Here is a 23,827-nt window from a genome sequence, read left to right as displayed (position 1 = left end):
GTGTGTGAATAACTACTCTCCTGGTACTAGAGGGCAGTGTGTGAATCACTACTCTCCTGGTACTAGGGGGCAGTATGTGAATCACTACTCTCCTGGTACTAGGGGGCAGTATGTGAATCACTACTCTCCTGGTACTAGGGGCAGTGTGTGAATCACTACTCTCCTGGTACTAGGGGGCAGTGTGTGAATCACTACTCTCCTGGTACTAGGGGGCAGTGTGTGAATCACTACTCTCCTGGTACTAGGGGGCAGTGTGTGAATCACTACTCTCCTGGTACTAGGGGGCAGTATGTGAATCACTACTCTCCTGGTACTAGGGGCAGTGTGTGAATCACTACTCTCCTGGTACTAGGGGGCAGTGTGTGAATCACTACTCTCCTGGTACTAGGGGGCAGTATGTGAATCACTACTCTCCTGGTACTAGGGGCAGTGTGTGAATCAGTACTCTCCTGGTACTAGGGGGAGTGTGTGAATCACTACTCTCCTGGTACTAGGGGCAGTGTGTGAATCACTACTCTCCTGGTACTAGGGGGCAGTGTGTGAATCACTACTCTCCTGGTACTAGGGGGCAGTATGTAAATCACTACTCTCCTGGTACTAGGGGGCAGTATGTGAATCACTACTCTCCTGGTACTAGGGGGCAGTATGTGAATCACTACTCTCCTGGTACTAGGGGGCAGTGTGTGAATCACTACTCTCCTGGTACTAGGGGGCAGTATGTGAATCACTACTCTCCTGGTACTAGGGGCAGTGTGTGAATCACTACTCTCCTGGTACTAGGGGGCAGTGTGTGAATCACTACTCTCCTGGTACTAGGGGGCAGTGTGTGAATCACTACTCTCCTGGTACTAGGGGGCAGTATGTGAATCACTACTCTCCTGGTACTAGGGGGCAGTGTGTGAATCACTACTCTCCTGGTACTAGGGGCAGTGTGTGAATCACTACTCTCCTGGTACTAGGGGCAGTGTGTGAATCACTACTCTCCTGGTACTAGGGGGCAGTGTGTGAATCACTACTCTCCTGGTACTAGGGGGCAGTATGTGAATCACTACTCTCCTGGTACTAGGGGGCAGTGTGTGGTCCAAGTCCCAAGTCCTCACACACAGTGAATGGTCTTTTCACAGATGTCGCATGCCACTATTGGGGAAAACCCTCCGGACCAGATGACACATTCTCTGACTGCCATGACATTTTGTTTGCTTGCTTGGCAAGTTTTGGAAGAAGTCCATTGATTTTAACCTGACAGATGAATACAGAGAATAACAGGTTGGGTGGGCATGCCAAGGAAAATGCCAATCGTTGGATTGGCTACTTTGGTCCTCTTCCATACATCATTTGAACAAGAAAATCTTCCTCTTCCAACCAGGTTGCATTTAGGTGAGTTAATCATCAGGCTCTGGAACCTTGTATGACTGCAAGTCTCTATGTAGGAGATAAAAGACTGGGAAAAAACAAATCCCCCAAAATATATTTTCATTCTAACCTAGCCAAAGCTGTAATACTTCAGGGGCAATGTTACCTCTATTTTCTTTTCGTCACTGAGCAAATTTCAGGTCTGCTGAGAGCAAACTTGAACATTGTGAAACTTCTGTACAACTTCCGGTGCGCGTTTACTGTTAACACTGAGGCTGTACCCGCTTTAAGTTAGTTTTAACAGTGGTTAATTAGGCCCTGTGGCTATTTGATCATAATGTAGGCCTACCAGAGTGGCCTACCATCAAAAACAATGGAGAAAATGCATCCCATTACATGGAACATGGAAATAGCGGTTCTATCGTTCAGCCAACAATAGCAGCCAATGTGTGGTGTTCAATGTAAGACTTTTGAAAAAGACATGCAGGGCTTGACATTAACCTGTTTGTCCAGGTGACTGAAAATGTTGTTGTGTTGTTTGATGCAAGAAACAACTTTACAAAATAAAATGTATAATTATTCCCTTATCATTATTACAGAGAATCAGTCAAATTATGCTACCTTCTGCCTATTGGATACTTAGCTTATCAAGCCTGTCTCAAAATACAACACTGTCCCTTTAAGACAAAAAAAGGATTTCACCTGAGTCGCTTTTCAAAGATGTATAGAAATGCACGTTTTGACGGCCTCCCGAGTGGGGCAGCGGTCTAAGGCACTGCATGGCGTCACTACAGGGTTCGATTCCAGGATGTGTCACAACCGGCCGTGACCGTGGGTTTGACCTGGGGGGCTTTACTTGGCTCATCGTGCTCTATTGACTCCTTGTGGCAGGCCGGGCGCCCGCAGGCTGACTGCGGTTGTCAGTTGAACAGTGTTTCCTACATGCAGCTTGCTTCCGGATTAAGCGGGCGGGTGTTAAGGTGCTCGGTTTGGCGGGTCATGTTTCAGAGCATGACTCGACCTTCGCCTCTCCTGAGCCAGTTGGGGAGTTCCAGCAATGAGACAAGATTGTAATTGGATCGCAATTGGATATCAGTTCAAAGTGAATGGCACAGATCCAGGCCACATATAGGACTACTGATTGATTATGGCGTATGGGCCTGAGTCGTACCTGTCATGCAATAGAATCCTACTCTGATGCGTTTTGCCTATAGCAAAATCTGTGCATGGTTTTGCATACTAAGTCTTGCATAGTTCGTTTTGTTTTTCGGTATGTTGCACTGAAAGTGGCTAATATTGCGTTGATTTGATCACAAATCCCACTGTAAAGGGAACCATTGATAGTATTAACTAATGGGGAAAACTCTAGAAAGTTGAATGAAGTTCAATCTTGTGCTTCTCTGCCCGAGCTGATATTAATTCTGCATTGCAGCTTAGAGGGAACATTGTTCAGGGGTAGACAAGTGTCCTTCTACTTGCAATTCTAGTCGGGTGGCCATTATGAACAGAATGGAGATTTGAAATATATTCTTGACTGGGCTGGGGGGGTACTTTGACCTGATCAGTGCAGCTGCCGAAGCTGAAACATATCCAGCTAAGCATATACTCTGTGATGTAAAACCTACGGCAGGAAGGGGGAGGCACAAGGAATGCCATGAGGAGACTCATCCAGCCTCTCTACCTGAGGGACTGGCAGACGCTTTATTCATATTTACAGCTCAGCCTCAGCATGCCTATACAGTATGCACATTAATTACTGCTAACTGCTGTAGGCTCAAAGTCGGCAGAGCCTTGCAAGTTGCTCTATACCACACTTGTTGTTAATTGTGGAATACATTAACTCACTCGTTAGGTTGATGGAGTGGGGGGGGGGGGCGGTACAGAGCAAAGCAAACGCTTTATTTACATTGTAATATAGCAACCATCCAGAATATATTGCAAGTTATGTGAAAAAAAGTACTACATTGTCATTCTTGAGAGATTTCAGTTGGGGTTGTAACAAAATGTGTCAGTGTCGACCTTCCAACATTCAATCAGTCTGTCTGGAGCTGTTTTAATCACTTGCTTAACCTTGTAGCAACTTTCAATTACATCTGAAAGTGCAAATAAGACCCGGTAGAGGAATCCACGAGAGCAGAGGTGCACCGACCCATCTCAATGTACAATTAGAGTAAATGAAATGGTTTAAACAAACTTACTGGAACTAGGAATTTCTTAATCTCCTCCAAGGCATAGCTCATGCGGGAATAGGCCTCTCCAGGAGGAGCGAAGGCTTCAATTAAAACGTGGAGATCGTTACTCAAATGGGCATACTTGGCCTCTCCACTTTTCCTCAACTCTTCTTCCTGAGGAGAAAAAGAGAAGGAAAAATCAGGTCAAGTATTATTGTCTGAAAGGAGGAAGTGATATCAAACAGTACAGTTGGTATGATGGATATATCAAGTGAAGCATGAAGGGTTAACAAGAATCATTTGTAGCCCACAGCTGCCTATTAATAAATTAAATCTCATCAGCATGTCTTGACTTCTTCCCTCAAGCATTGGGGAAGTTGGGAGTGAGACGTCCCAGTTGCATGCCAGCCAGCCTGTCAGGCTGTAACCACCCACTGGGATTTACACCATGAAGCTGTGGCTGAATCATATTGAAGGTTTTGGTTTACATTATAAACAAGATACTACAAACTTGAATGATGTGTTAATGGTCCATGTACTTTTGACCAGAGTTAAAACAGAGCAATCGGCAACGTGAAAACAGACAGTTTTAAAAATAAATAATGAGAAATTGCTTATTTTATGTTCTCGTTTTTTGGATATAAACAAAGCAACAAAAAACTATTTCATATTTAGATTTTCACAAGTGGGTGGGGTTAAATGTGGAATGCAGTGGAGGCTACCGAGGGGAGGACGGCTCATAATAATGGCTGGAATGGAGTCCATGGAAACCACGTTTGATTTGTTTGATGCCATTCATTTCCTCCATTCCAGCCATTATTATGAGCTGTCCTCCCCTCAGCAGCCTCCACTGGTGAAATGCTTGTCATTGGCCAAATGCATAGGCAACACTTCCTATGCCTTCAAAATAGGAGTTCACCCTAACCTCATTCTATGTATCTACTATCTATTAGGCAATCTATTAATAGCTATTAATTAGTCTCTTAATTACAAGATCATGATATTTCTCCATTTATATTTAAGATAAGATCACAACAATGACAATGTTAATCAAGTTATTAATGAACTGCTGTTACTGTAAATGGTTAGATAACTGACATATCCTAGCTCCCTTGTTAACCATAGTCTACGATGCTCATATTAACAATGTCATTTCAGAAAGTCGGGGTACTGTAGCTCTGCTGGGGTTGCTATTCTGTCTGTTGAGGGCATGGGCTCAGAATGGGAGGTGAATGGAGGAGTCAGATAATTACATCATTCAACAGAGTGACAATGAAGAGGCAAAAGCATGCTGAGAGATTCAGATTAAGAGCAAAAGGCTTGAGGCTACAGAGAGATGACATACACAGGCCAGGCCAGGCCAGGCCACCACACATACATCTGCAGTGCACTCCTCTTCCTGTACCCTTCTCCTGCCTGCCACGTACCTGCTCACGTACCTGCTCACACACCTAAAATGTAGGGAAGATCTAGGTCTGTATTCACCAAGCGTTTCAGAGTAGCATTGCTGGTCTAGGATTACTGATCAGGTTCCCCTTGTTCATGTAATCAGCAGATGCCGACTCTATTTCAGCACTTAGGACCGGACTCTGATTGAGCCATCATTATAGGAAAAGGCCCATTAATAGAATTATTGTGGAGATTATTTCTCTTTATATTGAATTGTTGTGTCCAAACTCTCTTTATTTTGATAGTTTATTCACTATTAGTCAGCACCTCCACACAAAATATTTTTTCTGGGTGTGCACCAGCTCATGTTATTTATTCCAAAATGTGTATAACATTTTATTATAGGGAATATAATGGAACTATATATGACACTGTATATCATGCAGACCTAAAACTAATCAGTATTGACAATCAGAGATGTGCTTTCATAGATATAAACAATGGTCCAGGGGGTACTCAACATTTCAGAAAAAGGACTATTTAATAAATTGAATGGTATGTAGCAGGATCTTTAATTCCACTAGATGGCAATAATGAGCAGCAATTAACCCTGGAGTCTATTTGAACCCTGTTGGTATTTAAAGCTTTCAAATGGCAGAGATGATAATTAGGAGTGACACACACACACACACACACACACACACACACACACACACACACACACACACACACACACACACACACACACACACACACACACACACACACACACATCTTTAAAAAGAAAGGCAGTCAGACTTTTGTATCACCATGCTTTCTTTACGGTTGTATTGCATTTTACCCACCCACCCACTTGCTGTCAAATCCTTGCTTCCTCTGTCCTTGTTTCCTCGCCTCTCTTTCAAAGTACATTGGAGGAGGAGGCCCGAGGTGAGGAACCTTCAATACTCTACCCCAATGTGTTTTGGGAGGAAGGTGAGGAATGAATTAAATTAAATAATAATATACAGTGAGGGAAAAAAGTATTTGATTCCCTGCTGATTTTGTGCATTTGCCCACTGACAAAGAAATTATCGGTCTATAATTTTAATGGTAGGTTTATTTGAACAGTGAGAGACAGAATAACAACAAAATAATCCAGAAAAACGCATGTCAAAAATGTTATAAATTGATTTGCATTTTAAGGAGGGAAATAAGTATTTGACCCCCTCTCAATCAGAAAGATTTCTGGCTCCCAGGTGTCTTTTATACAGGTAACGAGCTGAGATTAGGAGGACACTCTTAAAGGGAGTGCTCTTAATCTCAGCTTGTTACCTGTATAAAAGACACCTGTCCACAGAAGCAATCAATCAATCAGATTCCAAACTCTCCACCATGGCCAAGACCAAAGAGCTCTCCAAGGATGTCAGGGACAAGATTGTAGACCTACACAAGGCTGGAATGGGCTACAAGTCCATCGCCAAGTAGCTTGGTAAAAGGGGACAACAGTTGGTGCGATTATTCGCAAATGGAAGAAACACAAAAGAACTGTCAATCTCCCTCGGCCTGGGGCTCCATGCAAGATCTCACCTCGTGGAGTTGCAATGATCATGAGAACGGTGAGGAATCAGCCCAGAACTACACGGGAGGATCTTGTCAATAATCTTAAGGCAGCTGGGACCATAGTCACCAAGAAAACAATTGGTAACACACTACGCCGTGAAAGACTGAAATCCTGCAGTGCCCGCAAGGTCCCCCTGCTCAAGAAAGCACATATACATGCCCGTCTGAAGTTTGCCAATGAACATCTGAATGACTCAGAGGACAACTGGGTGAAAGTGTTGTGGTCAGATGAGACCAAAATGGAGCTCTTTGACATCAACTCAACTCGCCGTGTTTGGAGGAGGAGGAATGCTGCCTACGACCCCAAGAACACCATACCCACCGTCAAACATGGAGGTAGAAACATTATGCTTTGGGGGTATTTTTCTGCTAAGGGGACAGGAAAACTTCACCGCATCAAAGGGACGATGGACGGGGCCATATACCGTCAAATCTTGGGTGAGAACCTCCTTCCCTCAGCCAGGGCATTGAAAATGGGTCGCGGGTGGGTATTCCAGCATGACAATGACCCAAAACACACGGCCAAGGCAACAAAAGAGTGGCTCAAGAAGAAGCACATTAAGGTCCTGGAGTGGCCTAGCCAGTCTCCAGACCTTAATCCCATAGAAAATCTGTGGAGGGAGCTGAAGGTTCGAGTTGCCAAACGTCAGCCTCGAAACCTTAATGACTTGGAGAAGATCTGCAAAGAGGAGTGGGACAAAATCCCTCCTGAGATGTGTGCAAACCTGGTGGCCAACTACAAGAAACGTCTGACCTCTGTGATTGCCAACAAGAGTTTTGCCACCAAGTACTAAGTCATGTTTTGCAGAGGAGTCAAATACTTATTTCCCTCATTAAAATGCAAATCATTTTCGAACATTTTTGACATGTATTTTTTTACAAATTTTGTTGTTGTTATTCTGTCTCTCACTGTTCAAATCAACCTACCATTAAAATTATAGACTGATCATTTCTTTGTCAGTGGGCAAATGTACAAAATCAGCAGGGAATCAAATACTTTTTTCCCCTCACTGTAAGCCATTTAGCAGACACTTTTATCCAAAGCGACTTACATAAGAAATAAGGACAGAGGAAGCAAGGATTTGACAGGTAGTAATTTTTGGGGCTCTGAGTGAGTGAGTGAGTGAGTGAGTGAGTGAGTGAGTAGCTGTGATACCCAGGCCCTGTCCGACACAACCAACACCCTAGACACTTGTGGAGATCTGAGAGGATTGGAGACGTGTAAGCAATACGAACAAAATTACACCAAGCTTATCAGAGGGTAAGGTGGAGCTCTCACCATGTCACCACCCATCAATCCCTCTCTTATAATCTTGAATCTAAATAGAAATGGAGAAATATCACTTTATGTTGACATTAATATATTAATTAATAGCTATTAATAGATTACCAAATAGATAGTAGATTAATAGAATGAAGTTAGAAGGATGAACTTCTATTTTGAAGGGACAGGAAGGGTTGGCGGTGCATTTGGCCAATGACAGGCATTCCACATTTAAAACCACCCACGTGAACATTTAAATATCAAGTTTGTTGTTTATATACAAAAAACAGGTCATTTTTCTATTTCTCTTTTTCTATTTCTCTTTTGGGTTTAAAACCCAGGCCATTTTCATGTTGCTGATTTTTCGGTTTTAACTCAGAAAACAAATGTCAATCAATTATATGCAACAATGCAAACACACCAGGTAAGATTTCCAAAGTGGCCTGATTGCTGAAGGTCGCCACTACAAAAGAAATTTGGAAAGCCGGTAATTATGACAGCCAGCATTACCTTCTTATGTTGATTACATTGGGCTCTGGCACACATTCAGACACCGGAGATGCTTTGATGTGAGGGATTCTCCCAGATGCTTGATTAGTGGTGTGGTGCACTCCTCTTATCACATCAGCCCTCTTCTCCAGACCGTACGACATGACAGGCTATATGTTATACGGCATAGACAACCTCATTTGGCTCCAAGGTGGAGGATGTACTTGAGCAATCACAATATTTTTGAAACCCATAGCCTCCTTGAAGGGAAGGTCTCTACTGCTAAGTCAATGGGGCAAACTTATCATTAATGAGAAAGAATATAAATATAGAGCTACTGTAGGGTTGGCAATGACATAATAAACTCCTGAAATGATCTGTATTCTACACAGGTAGAGCACATATGAGGAAGAATAATGACTGTAAAGGCCTCTGAAAACACTATTTCACCACAGATCATGTGCAAAGAACATACAGTTGATATCAGAAGTTTACATACACTTAGGTTGGAGTCATTAAAACTCGTTTTTCAACCACTCCACAAATTTCTTGTTAACAAACTATAGTTTTGGCAAGTCGGTTAGGACATCTACTTTGTGCATGACACAAGTCATTTTACCAACAATTATTTACAGACAGATTATTTCACTGTATCCCAAATCCAGTGGGTCAGATGTTTACATACACTAAGTTGACTGTGCCTTTAAACAGCTTGGAAAATTCCAGAAAATGATGTCATGGCTTTAGAAGCTCCTGTTAGGCTAATTGACATCATTTGAGTCAATTGGAGGTGTACTTGTGGATGTATTTCAAGGCCTACCTTCAAACTCAGTGCCTCTTTGCTTGACATTATGGGAAAATCAAAAGAAATCAGCCAAGACCTAAGAAAATAAATTGTAGACCTCCACAAGTCTGGATCATCCTTGGGAGCAATTTCTAAACACCTGAAGGTACCACGTTCATCTGTACAAACAATAGTACGCAAGTATAAACACCATGGGACCACGCAGCCGTCATACCGCTCAGGAAGGAGACACGTTCTGTCTCCTAGAGATGAACGTACTTTGGTGCAAAAAGTGCAAATCAATCCCAGAACAACAGCAAAGAACCAGGTACAAAAGTATCTATATCCACAGTAAAACGAGTCCTATATCGACATAACCTGAAAGGCCGCTCAGCAAGGAAGAAGCCACTGCTCCAAAACCACCATAAAAAAGCCAGACTACTGTTTGCAACTGCACATGGGGACAAAGATCGTACTTTTTGGAGAAATGTCCTCTGGTCTGATGAAACAAAAATAGAACTGTTTGGCCATAATGACCATCATTATGTTTGGAGGAAAAAGGGGGAGGCTTGCAAGCCAAAGAACACCATCCCAACCGTGAAGCACGGGGGTGGCAGCATCATGTTGTGGGGGTGCTTTGCTGCAGGAGGGACTGGTGCACTTCACAAAATAGATGGCATCATGAGGAAAGAAAATTATGTGGATATATTGAAGCAACATCTCAAGACATCAGTCAGGAAGTTAAAGCTTGGTTGCAAATGGATCTTCCAAATGGACAATGACCCCAAGCATACCTCCAAAGTTGTGACAAAATGGCTTAAAGGCAAAAAAGTCAAGGTATTGGACTGGCCATCACAAAGCCCTGACCTCATCCTATAGAACATTTGTGGGCAGATCTGAAAAAGCGTGTGCGAGCAGAGGCCTACACTCCTGACTAAGTTACACCAGCTCTGTCAGGAGGAATGGGCCAAATTTATTGCGGGAAGCTTGTGGAAGGCTACCCGAAGTTAAACAATTTAAAGGCAATGCTACCAATTACTAATTGAGTGTATGTAAACTTCTGACCCACTGGGAATGTGATGAAAGAAATACAAGCTGAAATAAATCATTCTCTCATCTATTATTATGACATTAAATATTCTTCAAATAAAGTGGTGATCCTAACTGACCTAAGACTGGGGATTTTTAGTAGGATTAAATGTCAGGAATTGTGAAAAACTGAGTTTAAATGTATTTGGCTAAGGTATATGTAAACTTCCAACTTCAACTGTACATCTAACAACAATGGCAATTGGCACTGAAACATCTTTATATTTCCAACTACAATGGATAGCAGGGTTGGGGTCAATTCCAAATTAATTTGAAGTTCCAATTCAATTCTAGAATTCACTCATGAGGTGGAGAATTTACATTGAATTTAATTTGAATATCAACAATCTTCAAGTTATGGATTTGGAATTAGACTGTTTGAACCGTTTGAATTGGAATTTAAATTGTAAAAACTTTAATCTTTGGAATTAAATATTCGTACACTTCCCAATTAATATAATTAATGCACTTAGTATCAAACATGGACTGCAGGATTTGTTTTAAATCATTTAACTTATATTTCTAATGTTACAGTAAGCTGCCTGAACAGTGACATGATCAGCCTGAAAGCCTGAATGAATTGCATTCAAATTGGAATTTGTGAAATTTTGGGGGGAAATATTGAGTATTACTTTTTGGGAATGTACCTAACATTGGAATTGAGAGGGATTTAATTGCTGCATCTCTGAATTCAAAGACTGACCTGGAATTTGAATTGAATTAAATGGAATTTACAAGGAAAGGGAATTTAATTAGAATGGATGCTGGATGGTTGGAAATTCTACCTTCTTTCTCAGATTGGTCATTGTTTGTTCAAAGTACAGTAATCACCATTTCAATTAGTGAGTCAATATGTGTCTTTATGTAAGTGGTTGGTCTAGGTCTGTGCTCAAACAGACAATTGAAAGCCTTTCAGGTGATTCATCTCGTGAATGGAGGAAGAACTGGGTGACATTTTTCTGTATTTTGTCTGAAAGCCTTAACTATCCTTTTAACTTGTTATGGATAGGGGGCAGTATTTTCACGGCCGGATTAAAAAACGTACCCGATTTAATCTGGTTATTACTCCTGCCCACAAACTAGAATATGCATGTAATTAGTAGCTTTGGATAGAAAACACTCCAAAGTTTCTAAAACTGTTTGAATGGTGTCTGTGAGTATAACAGAACTCAAATGGCAGGCCAAAACCTGAGAAGATTCTGTACAGGAAGTACCCTGTCTGACCATTTCTTGGCCTTCTTTGTCATCTCTATCCAAAACAAAGGATCTCTGCTGTAACGTGACATTTTCTAAGGCTCCCATAGGCTCTCAGAAGGCGCCAGAACGTTGAATGATGACTTTGCAGCCCATGGCTGAAAAACAGTAGCGCATTTGGATAGTGGTCGATCTGAGAACAATGAGACGGGCGTGCGCATGCACGTGAAGAGTCCATTTTGCCTTTTTCAGTCTTTGAACGAAAACAACGACTCCCGGTCGGAATATTATCGCTATTTTACGAGAAAAATCGCATAAAAATTGATTTTAAACAGCGTTTGACATGCTTCGAAGTACGGTAATGGAATATTTTGACATTTTTTTTCACGATACGCGTCCGTGCGTCACCCTTCGTTACCCTTCGGATAGTGTCTTGAACGCACGAAGAAAACGCCACTATTTGGATATAACTATGGATTATTTGGAACCAAACCAACATTTGTTGTTGAAGTAGAAGTCCTGGGAGTGCATTCTGACGAAGAACAGCAAAGGTAATCCAATTTTTCTTATAGTAAATCTGAGTTTGGTGAGTACCAAACTTGGTGGGTGTCAAATTAGCTAGCCCGTGATGGCGAGCTATCTACTCAGAATATTGCAAATTGTGCTTTCACCGAAAAGCTATTTTAAAATCGGACACCGCGATTGCATAAAGGAGCTCTGTATCTATAATTCTTAAAATAATTGTTATGTTTTTTGTGAACGTTTATTGTGAGTAATTTAGTAAATTCACCGGAAGTGTTCGGTGGGAATGCTAGTTCTGAACGTCACATGCTAATGTAAAAAGCTGGTTTTTGATATAAATATGTACTTGATTGAACAAAACATGCATGTATTGTATAACATAATGTCCTAGGAGTGTCATCTGATGAAGATCATCAAAGGTTAGTGCTGCATTTAGCTGTGGTTTTGGTTTTTGTGACATTATATGCTAGCTTGAAAAATGGGTGTCTGATTATTTCTGGCTGGGTACTCTGCTGACATAATCTAATGTTTTGTTTTCGTTGTAAAGCCTTTTTGAAATCGGACAGTGTGGTTAGATAAAGGAGAGTCTTGTCTTTAAAATGGTGTAAAATAGTCATATGTTTGAAAAATGGAAGTTTTCGGATTTTCGAGGAGTTTGTATTTCGCGCCACACCCAATCATTGGATATTAGAGTGGTGTTCCGCTAGCGGAACGTCTAGATGTAAGAGGTTTTAAGACAATCCGATGAGCAAAATGCTCTGTTGTTTTAAAAGCCGGGGCCTGTCTTTCAACATGATTTTTTTGAAGTGGTTCAATATGAGTACAGCAGAATCCTTTTAGAAATGACAAAATGACAAGTTTTCAGGACGAGCTTTAAAGTCTTGACTTTAAGGATATGGCTGGTCTTGAGTGCAGCTGAAGTTGAAGATAGTCGAAGGCAAAAATAAATAGGTCTCATACAGTGGCTTGCAAAAGTATTCACCCCCATGGCATTTTTCCTATTTTGTTGCCTTACAACCTGGAATTAAAATAGATTTTTGGGGGGTTGGTATCATTTGATTTACACAACATGAAACAAGAAATAAGACAAAAAAACTGAAAACTTGACCGTGCATAACTATCCACCCCCCAAAGTCAATACTTTTTAGAGCCACCGTTTGGAGCAATTACAGCTGCAAGTCTCTTGGGGTATGTCTCTATAAGCTTGGCACATCTAGCCACTGGGATTTTTGAAAGTTCTTCAAGGCAAAACTGCTCCAGCTCCTTCAAGTTGGATGGGTTCCGCTGGTGTACAGCAATCTTTAAGTCATACCACAGATTCTCAATTGGATTGAGGTCTGTGCTTTGACTAGGCCATTCCAAGACATTTAAATGTTTCCCCTTAAACCACTCGAGTGTTGCTTTAGCAGTATGCTTAGGGTCATTGTTCTGCTGGAAGGTGAACCTCTGTCCCAGTCAAATCTCTTGAATACTGAAACAGGTTTCCCTCAAGAATTTCACTGTGATCTGATATGCAACATTACAGGAATGAGCAAAATAAAAAGACAACCCGCTAACATTTTATAAATGTAACAAATTAATCTGGCTAATTAAAGTAACTATTAAAACTAGTAGAAAGAGGAGGAAGGGAAGCGCTACTAAGGTACACAATAGTAAATGTTGGTAGACAGAAGGTGCTCTTTGATAAAAGGGTTGAGTTGGTCTTCAAAAAGAAAGGAGGACCAAGGCACTCTTCATATAATTAATTAAAATGCCTTTATTAGTATGGCATGTTCAATAGAAACAATGTTTTTAAAAAAACGCCGCGTTTCGGCTGCATGGCCTTCATCAGGGTGTACAAAGAAATAATACAATGTTCTCTGTTTAACAGCTTTTCCAATGAACCCTAATTAGAAGGGGGAGTGGTTAAAATTGATTGGACACACCTAGTAAGCAATAGTATACACACTTTAAAGTGAAATGCTGTAGCTATGTTATCATAAAAATGTAACTCCAAACTAGAAGTATCAGAACACTTAGAAAGGTAGTTCTAACCTTAAATATGTCTGGGCGAAGTGTCAAGAATAAGAAAGCAATACATTCCATAGTACACTAGAACACAGCAAAACATGAACAACAAGAGTCTAAACATAGCTGAGGGCAATTGAGCAAAAATATCCACTAGATGACAGCAAATGTACCCATCGCAACCCTACAGGAAGGGTGAGAAATCCATATCTTCATTTAAACCCGGGTATTTAGTGGCCTGTAGTTTGTAAATCCAAAAACGTTCCATTTAGTTTAACTGTTTAAGGCGGTCCCCTTTTCTAATAGAGGCCGGGATATGATCAATACCCATAGCTTGTAGGGAGGCAGGGTTGCCATGGTGTAAGGACTTGTAGTGCCTTGCCATGGGGTAGTCTTCATTGCCTACCCGTATGGCGTACTTGTGTTCCGCTAGGCGATCTTGAAGGCGTCTCTTTGTCCGTCCAATGTAGAACACCTTGCACTGTGGACATTCCAATCTATAATCCACATAATAATTCAAATTTCCTGTTGCCTCAGGATTATATTCCTGCTGTAGCAAACTGGCTTAAATCAAGATCCTACAACTGTAGTAAGACTTCATACATACAGTTGAAGTCAGAAGTTTACATTCACCTTAGCCAAATATATTTAAACTCAGTAAAAATTCCCTATTTTAGGTCAGTTAGGATCACCAGTTTATTTTAAGAATGTGAAATGTCAGAATAATAGTAGAGAGAATTATTTATTTCATTTTAGTCATTTAGCAGACGCTCTTATCCAGAGCGACTTACAGTAGTGAATGCATTCATTTTTTCTCCGTACTGGTCCCCCGTGGGAATCGAACCCACAACCCTGGCGTTGCAAACACTATGCTCTACCAACTGAGCCACACAGGACCACTTCAGCTTGTATTTCTTTCATCACATTCCCAGTGGGTCAGAAGTTTACATACACTCAATTAGTAATTGGTAGCATTGCCTTTAAATTGTTTAACTTGGGGCAAACCTTTCGGGTAGCCTTCCACAAGCTTCCCACAATAAATTTGGCCCATTCCTCCTGACAGAGCTGGTGTAACTTAGTCAGGAGTGTAGGCCTCTGCTCGCACACGCTTTTTCACATCTGCCCACAAATTGTCTATAGGATGAGGTCAGGGCTTTGTGATGGCCACTCCAATACCTTGACTTTGTTGTCCTTAAGCCATTTTGCCACAACTCTGGAAGTATGCTTGGGGTCATTGTCCATTTGGAAGATCCATTTGCAACCAAGCTTTAACTTCCTGACTGATGTCTTGAGATGTTGCTTCAATATATCCACATAATTTTCTTTCCTCATGATGCCATCTATTTTGTGAAGTGCACCAGTCCCTCCTGCAGCAAAGCACCCCCACAACATGATGCTGCCACCCCCGTGCTTCACGGTTGGGATGGTGTTCTTTGGCTTGCAAGCCTCCCCCTTTTTCCTCCAAACATAATGATGGTCATTATGGCCAAACAGTTCTATTTTTGTTTCATCAGACCAGAGGACATTTCTCCAAAAAGTACGATCTTTGTCCCCATGTGCAGTTGCAAACAGTAGTCTGGCTTTTTTATGGTGGTTTTGGAGCAGTGGCTTCTTCCTTGCTGAGCGGCCTTTCAGGTTATGTCGATATAGGACTCGTTTTACTGTGGATATAGATTATTTTGTACCTGTTTCCTCCAGCATCTTCACAAGGTCCTTTGCTGTTGTTCTGGGATTGATTTGCACTTTTCGCACCAAAGTATGTTCATCTCTAGGAGACAGAACGTGTCTCCTTCCTGAGCGTTATGACGGCTGTGTGGTCCCATGGTGTTTATACTTGCGTACTATTGTTTGTACAGATGAACGTGGTACCTTCAAGTGTTTAGAAATTGCTCCCAAGGATGAACCAGACTTGTGGAGTTCTTGGCTGATTTCTTTTGATTTTCCCATGATGTCAAGCAAAGAGGCACTGAGTTTGAAGATAGGCCTTGAAATACATCCACAGGTACACCTCCAATTGACTGAAATAATGTCAATTAGCCTATCAGAAGCTTCTAAAGCTATGACATAATTTTCTGGAATTTTCCAAGCTGTTTAAAGGCACAGTCAACTTAGTGTATGTAAACTTCTGACCCACTGGATTTGTGATACAGTGAATTATAAGTGAAATAATCTGTCTGTAAACAGTTGTTGGTAAAATGACTTGTGTCATGCACAAAGTAGATGTCGTAACCGACTTGCCAAAACTATAGTTTGTTAACAAGACATTTGTGGAGTGGTTGAAAAACGAGTTTTAATGACTCCAACCTAAGTGTATGTAAACTTCCGACTTCAACTGTAGATATAACAAGTGGGCCGACAGCTGACCTCTAAATATCTACGCTACGCACATCCAATTAGTCAGCCTCGGAGAGTAGCATTTGAAAATGCTTCCCTAAGACTTTAAGCATAAATAATGCAACTTGTATGGAATTAAAAATGGCTTTCATTGCAGAATATTCATCAAAACCAAACAAGACACCCTAGAATCCCCTGGTGTGTAGTCATTATTATTAGCACAATGCATGAATAGCTGTTTGTGTGGCTGCCCATAGGTTTTGAGATAGGCTACATTGTCATGCTGTTTTGATTTCCTCCCTTTAGAATAAGCTTGTCTCATGTTACCAGAGAAGTACTAGAAATAGAGATACTGTAGATACTGCAGGGACACACACTATCATCCTAGTAAGTGGTATTTACCCCAGAGAAAAAAAAACAAGATTATGTATCTGCAGGTTGTTGCAGATTTGGGTCTTTCTATAAATAATGAGGCCAATGTGTGACATTGGCATCAACATTTCAAAATGGTTTGAATCAAAAATAAAAGGATTTTCATGCAGTTACACATTTACTTAGAGGAATAAAAGTGAATACATGCAAACTGGCCCATAATTCCATCTATACAACAACATCCTTTAAGCAGGGTTCATACAGACATTGACAAGTCAAATTCAAGGACTTTCAAGGACTTTTTCTAGCACTTAATTGTACTTTTCAAGGACCTCAATGTTATACAATTGTGTCATTTATATAATTGTAGATATAGAGCCTAATATAAAACCCCTCCACCTCAAAAAGCATGCAACAAGTGTCAAAAAAGTAGCCATTATCACTTTAAGAATGGTGCATTTTTTGGGCTTTGCCAATGCGTTGATTTTCAAATTATTATTACATTCTACAATATGTAACAATAATGTGGACATGGTGACTAAATAGATTGGATGCATGGAGATTTTTCTGTACCCCATGTGGCTGACGCAGGCACACATGATAAAGCTATGAATAGCGGAAGCATTAATCTCACTATTTGAATCTCACCATCACTGTTTTTATAATGAGAAAGTGAGCAAAAACCATGTTCCTTTCTTAATGGAAGGATTTGCATGGAAAAGCCAAGTTGAAGCCAACAGATGTCTTACTCGTAATAACCGCATGTGGATTCACTGCAACAGAGTAGCAAAACACCATCCTTCAAATGAAGTGACAGGAAACAAACTGAAGTGGACACATCTCTCACAAAAACAGATCAAAAATGAAATCACGAATAATTATAAGGGAGCAGGAGAACTTATAAATTGGTTGCAATAATTACAATAACTTCTCAAGCACCAAATTTAGGAAATATTACATTTTCAAGGTAGGCCTATTCCAGTACTTGAATTTCTGAGCTCCAAGTAATCTACTTCAAGTATTGTCTAAAATTGCATGTGTAACCTGGAAAACAAAATGTATTTGTCATGTTATATCATTACCAGATCGTGTTGTGAATAGACCACTAAGCTATGTAATTTGTTGTCATTATATCCAGAATAATCAATAGGAAGAGTGTTGGGTGTTGGGCAATAGTCTATCCTACTCGATTGCCACAGTAGACTACGAGGCACAAAAACACATGAAAACATGAACTCATTACCTTGATGCTTTCTCTGTTAAATCTAACGAGACCCTGCTATTAATCAATCAGACAACAACAGATGATCAACATAAATTCACTAGGGATATTGGGTCCAACATGGATCCAGGCACTAGTGATGTGCGGGTCGAACCATAACCCGCTGTCCCCTCGGTTATATCAGCGGGGTGGACGGATTTAGGGTCATTAAATATTGTGTGGCTGGTTGAATAAAGAGAAAACAATACCTTAAAAAATCCTTAAATGCATAATTATTGTGCAATTTATATCTATAGGCTACCTTGAGGTTTGGTATTAGTGCATAAGCCTAAGCTTTAGGGCTTAACTCTATGCACAACAAATAGCCTACACAGCCAATTGCCAAGTAATGCTTTTGGGAAGGGGCAGAAAAAGTTCACGTCAATCCACAGAGGAAAAAAAATGACATTGTCAAAGTTTAATTCAATAAAACAAAAGTGGTTAAAGGAGAGTTGAAAATAAAGAGAAGGAGGGCCAGGAAATACATTTTTGGATAAGATTTGGTGAAGTGGTAAAAGAGGATGATAGCAGGCTGCTATGTGTGATGATTGTGAGGCGCTATATACAAATTCGACAGTCACAAGACGGGACTTTAAAAAGGACTATGGCATGTCAAGGGAACTAACTGTAGCCTACTGTTTAGATATGTTAAGTGGAAACTGAAATATGGAGACTGACTGTAGGTTTATAAGCTCTCACATAGCCTTAATAACTCCTGTAGAATTAAGCATTTCTTGCTGTAAAACAATACACCAAACGTAGGCAAAATTTGGTCTTGGGAAGAGGAGTGGAGAAACATGATTTCTCTCTTTCTGCAAATTGAGAGAATGCAATGCTTAGTTAGATACCATCTTTAGAGGTGCTGTCTTCAACATAAAAGCACAATAAAAGCTGATAGTACTTCAACCACATCAAATATGGATCGAATCCAAACTGAAATCTGATCACAAACACATTGGGTTGTTTCCACAGCTTTCTTTTACCTTACAACCGGTCAATCTGATGTCACTTGGTCATTTTGCAAGTAAAATCTTTCCAGTTAAAAAAACTAATAAATTGCATTATTGTATTTTCTCCCAGTCCATAAAAGTCTTTGCTTCGCGAAAGATGACAGCGAAACTTTACAGATGTCAACTAGATTGAAGCATTCATTCTATCAATCTATTACATTATTCTGTTGAGGAAGGGTTTATTTAATCTTCTAGGGCAACAGATGACAGAAGAGAAGCTACATCGATCTAATTATAGACAAGTTGACTAACAAATAGCCTATCAAAATGTTGGAAATTATAAGCAGAAACATATCCAAATCAGGCAAAACAAATCCTGCACCCCGTCAAAAAATTGTTCTGCCGTCTTTGACAGTAGTCTATAACGCATGTTCTATCTTTGACCGTAGTCTATAGCACATTTCCTATCTTTGACCGTAGTCTATAGCACATTTTCTATCTTTGACCGTAGTCTATAGCACATTTTCTATCTTTGACCGTAGTCTATAGCACATTTTCTATCTTTGACCGTAGTCTATAGCACATTTTCTATCTTTGACCGTAGTCTATAGCACATTTTCTATCTTTGACCCTAGTCTATAGCACATTTCTATCTTTGACTGTAGTCTAATAGCACATTTTCTATATTATCGGATTAGGGTTGGGTGCGGGCATCAGATTTTCACTTAACCACATACAGAGCATCCAGAAAGTATTCTGACCACTTCATTTTTTACACATTTTGTTACGTTACAGCCTTATTCTAAAATTGATTAAGTTGTTTTTTTCCCCCTCATAAATCTACACACATTACCCCATAATGACAAGCAAAAAATAATTTTTAGAATGTTTTGTGTATGACCCTATGAGCTTGGCACACCTGTATTTGGGGAGTCACATCTATTCTTCTCTGCAGATCCTCACAAGCTCTGTCAGGTTGGATGGGGAGGGTAGCTGCACAGATATTTTCAGGTCTCTCCAGAGATGTTCGATCGGATGCAAGTCCGGGCTCTGGCTGGGCAACTCAAGGACATTCAGAGACTTGTCCCGAAGCCACTCCTAGTTTGTCTTGTCTGTGTGCTTAGGGTCGTCCCAGTCTGAGCTCCTTGAGCAGGTTTTTATCAAGGATCTCTCTGTACTTTGCTCCGTTCATCTTTCCCTAGATCCTGACCAGTCTCCCAGTCCCTGCTGCTGAAAAACATCCCCACAGCACGATGCTGCCACAACCATGCTTCACAGTAGGGATGGTGCCAGGTTTCCTCCAGACGTGACGCTTGGAATTAAGGCCAAAGAATTCAATCTTGGTTTCATCAGACCAGAGAATCTTGCTACTCATGGTCTGAGAGTCCATTAGGTGCCTTTTGACAAATTTAAAGTGGGCTGTCATGTGCCTTTTACTGAGGAGTGGCTTCTGTCTGGCCACTCTACCATAAAGCCCTGATTGGTGGAGTGCTGCAGAGATGGTTGTCCTTCTGGAAGGTTCTCCCATCTCCACAGAGGAACTCTGGAGTTCTGTCAGAGGGAACAGCGGGTTCTTGGTCACCTCCCTGAACAAGGCCCTTCTCCCCCGATTGCTCAGTTTGGCCGGATGGACAGCTCTAGGAAGAGTCTTGGTGGTTCCAAACTTCTTCCATTTAAGAATGATGGAGGCCACTGTGTTCTTGGGGGCCTTCAATGTTGACCTCATGACTTGGTTTTTGCTCTGACATGCTCTGTCAACTGCACTGTCAACCTTACATAGACAGGTGTGTGCCTTTCCAAATCATGTCCAATCAATTGAATTGACTACAGGTGGACTCCAATCAAGTTGTAGAAACAACTCAAGGATGATCAATGGAAACAGTATGCACCTGAGATCAAATTCGAGTCTCATAGCAAAGGGTCGGATAACTTATGTTAATAAGGTATTTCTGTTTTATTTCTGTTTTATAAATTTGCTAACATTTCTAAAAACCTGTTTTCGCTTTGCCACTATGGGGTATTGTGTGTAGATTGATGAGTTTCTTTTAAAAATTAATTTTAGAATAAGGTAGTTACGTAAGAAAATGTGGAAAAAGTGAAGGGGTCTGAATACTTTCCAAATGCACTGTATAGTCTGGCGATTGCGGATGGATTTTTTAGGATGGTTTACTAGACATTGCAGGCAGGTGTGGGTGAACAAAAAGCTGACCCGAGCACCACTACCAGGCACAACTGTCTTCACCAGCATAACTAATGAGACTCCAAAATATTCTGGACATGCCTCACAAACACATTTTTTTCCAGCACTTGGGCTGTTGTTGTATCCTATCACAACAGCTGTTCACCACTTGACTGTCATTCTGAGAATTCCTTCCTGGATCATATGATGCAGTGTGAAAATATCAGGGCGTAACTAATCAGTTGGACACCAAATGTGCATCCAACATGTGTTATGCATAATTATTGAAAAACCACATGAATGACAGTATCGAATTAAGTTTTAAGTATCAAGGTAAGGTGACTCTTTTGGTTAGAAGCACTCAATTTTGCAATGCATACATTATTTTGGATTTGTGTGCCCATGAAAATGGTTTGAAATGTTATGTAGTTACACAACCTTTCTGAGATCTCTACAAGGTTCAAGTTCAATGTCTAATTTAACTGATTAATTATTAGTATATGATATAATGACAACTTACACCGCCATAAATGCAAGGACAGAAAAGTAATGCTCTATGTCCTGTGATTTTGGATCCGTCAAGACAACCACCATGAGAAAGGATTAAACATATAGTGCATTCGGAAGGTATTCAGATCCCTTGACTTTTTCCACATTTTGTTACGTTACAGCCGTATTCTAAAATGGATAAAAATATATTTTTTCCCTCATCAATCTACACACAATACCCCATAATAACTGAGCAACAGTTTTTATTTTTTATTTTGTTTTAGCAAATGTATTAAAAATAAAAAATAAATACCTTATTTACATAAGTACTCAGACCTTTTGCTATGAGACTCGAAATTGAGCTCAGGTGCATCCTGTTTCCATTGATCATCCTTGCGATGTTTCTACAACTTGATTGGAGTCCACCTGTGGTCAATTCAATTGATTGGACATGATTTGGAAAGGCACACACCTGTCTATTTAAGGTCCCACAGTTGACAGTGCATTTCAGAGTAAAAACCAAGCCATGAGGTCGAAGAAATTGTCCGTAGAGCGCCAAGACAAGATTGTGTCGAGGCACAGATCTGGGGAAGGGTACCAAAACATTTCTGCAGCATTGAAGGTCCCCAAGAACACAGTGGCCTCCATCATTCTTAACCCTTGTGTGGTGTTCGGGTCTGTGGGACCCATTTTCAATGTTTACTAAAAGGAAAATGAAACAATTAATTATTTTGTTCAACCTGAGACTCATTGGCCTTGGCTCATTTTCTGTGAAGAACACCCCTACACATTTATTTTACATATATGGTGTTCAGGTCCACTGGACCCGGCAGTAATAAAAGTGTGGAAAAGTGTGTGTGTTGGTGAAAAAAAGTAAAAATGAAACAAAAAGGTTTGCTATGTGCCTTCACTCTGTCTTCCTCCTCCCTGGACCTGCTGTTACCACATAGCACCAATAACCTGTCTCCCTGCCTGTCTGCCTGTCTCCCACTTTTCTCGCACTCTTTACCCTTTGTAGTGCGGGAACCTGCACAATGTTACTACAATACATTGTTTCGGTACATTATTTCGATACATTGTAAAAAAGTATCTATTTTCCCACACTCTAGCCCAGCCAGGTGCAAATTGGTGGAGGGACAAAACAAATAAATAGCTTTGCATGTGTGGCTCCTTACCACAATCAATCAGTATGGTAAAAATAATCTCTGCTCTGAGGGCATTCAAAATAATTTTTGCAGAGAGAGAAGCTAGTGTGTAAGGAACGTCTTCCATTTTGAAAGATGAAGAATTTTCCAAAAATGAGGATCATGTCTCTGTCAATTCGGAGTATGACAGTGAGTTGGAAGAAGAGGATGAGATTAACCCTCATCCAGCCCCAGGTCTAGCCCATCAGCAACCAGCCCCAGGACTAGCCCGTCAGCAACCAGCTCATCAGCAGCATGCAGGAAGAGAAATATGGGCAAGTCTTCTTGCCCAAGGAATGAGCCATCCCACATGGCTGCCAATGTGATAAGGATGCAATCAGGGCCGACGCGGATGGCGGTTGCTCATGTGCAGGACATGAAGTCTTCTTTTGAACTGTTCATCCCAGACACCATCCAGAACATCATTCTGGACTGCACTAATTTGGAGGGAAGGTGTATTTTTCGAGAGAGATGTAAGGAGATGGACCAAACTCACTTTGGGGTTCTTATCCTTACTGGTGTTTTCAGATCCAATGGGGAATCCACAGAATCTCTTCGGGATGCAGAAACTGGCAGAGAACTTTTCCATGCAACAATGTCTCTGGAATGGTAGGAACAGTACGAAAAAACAAGCCAGAGCTCCCAGCTCAGCTGTTGAATACACGGGCCTATCAATTCCTCTAAGTTTGTGTTCAAAGCTGACACGTCCCTAGTGTCCTACGTGCCAAAGAAAGGCAAAAATGTGGTACTCGTGAGTACGCAGCATAGGGATGGGAGAATCTGTGGCCAGGAACATCAAAAAACAGAAATCATAATGGATTACAATGCCACAAAAGGAGTGGTGGATAATTTAGACAAGCTGGTGATTGGCTACAGCTGCAGAAGAAGAACCCTACACTGGACACTTGTGATATTCTTCAACATCTTGGACATCTCGGCGTACAATGAATTTGTCTTCAGAACGGCGTAGAACCCAGATGTAATGATGTGAAAAATATTGCAAGATTATTATCAATGACTTATCAACAGCTGTAACAAGTTGAAAATCCTCACTGGTACCCTGGTTTATAGAATGAACCATTTATATTGACTCAATCAAAATAGGGCCCTCATGATTCTATTGGTTCACTATTGGATTTACTTTGCCTGAAACAGTTGTGAAACATATTCAAGAAAACTATTGTAGCTGATATT

The 23,827-nt window shown here is 40.8% G+C and overlaps 1 protein-coding gene across 9 annotated transcripts in view; it reads right to left on the bottom strand.

Moving 5' to 3' along the window:
- LOC115201586 (KH domain-containing, RNA-binding, signal transduction-associated protein 2) overlaps positions 1-23,827 on the bottom strand; it is a 126,755-nt gene that overhangs the window by 42,290 nt on the left and 60,638 nt on the right. For all 9 annotated transcript variants that reach the window (XR_003879767.1, XR_003879770.1, XR_003879769.1 and 6 more), the window contains exon 4: positions 3,552-3,698. Coding sequence is in view for 2 of the 9 variants with exons in the window: in XM_029765348.1 (XP_029621208.1) it covers positions 3,552-3,698 (147 nt within the window). In the remaining 7 variants the exon portion in view is untranslated. The remainder of the gene's footprint in view (positions 1-3,551; positions 3,699-23,827) is intronic.

The sequence above is a fragment of the Salmo trutta genome, chromosome 10, assembly GCF_901001165.1.
Source record: "Salmo trutta chromosome 10, fSalTru1.1, whole genome shotgun sequence".
In the NCBI taxonomy this organism is placed as follows: domain Eukaryota; kingdom Metazoa; phylum Chordata; class Actinopteri; order Salmoniformes; family Salmonidae; genus Salmo; species Salmo trutta.
Note: the sequence above shows the minus strand (reverse complement) of the source record. Positions and strands in the feature narration are given on the sequence as shown.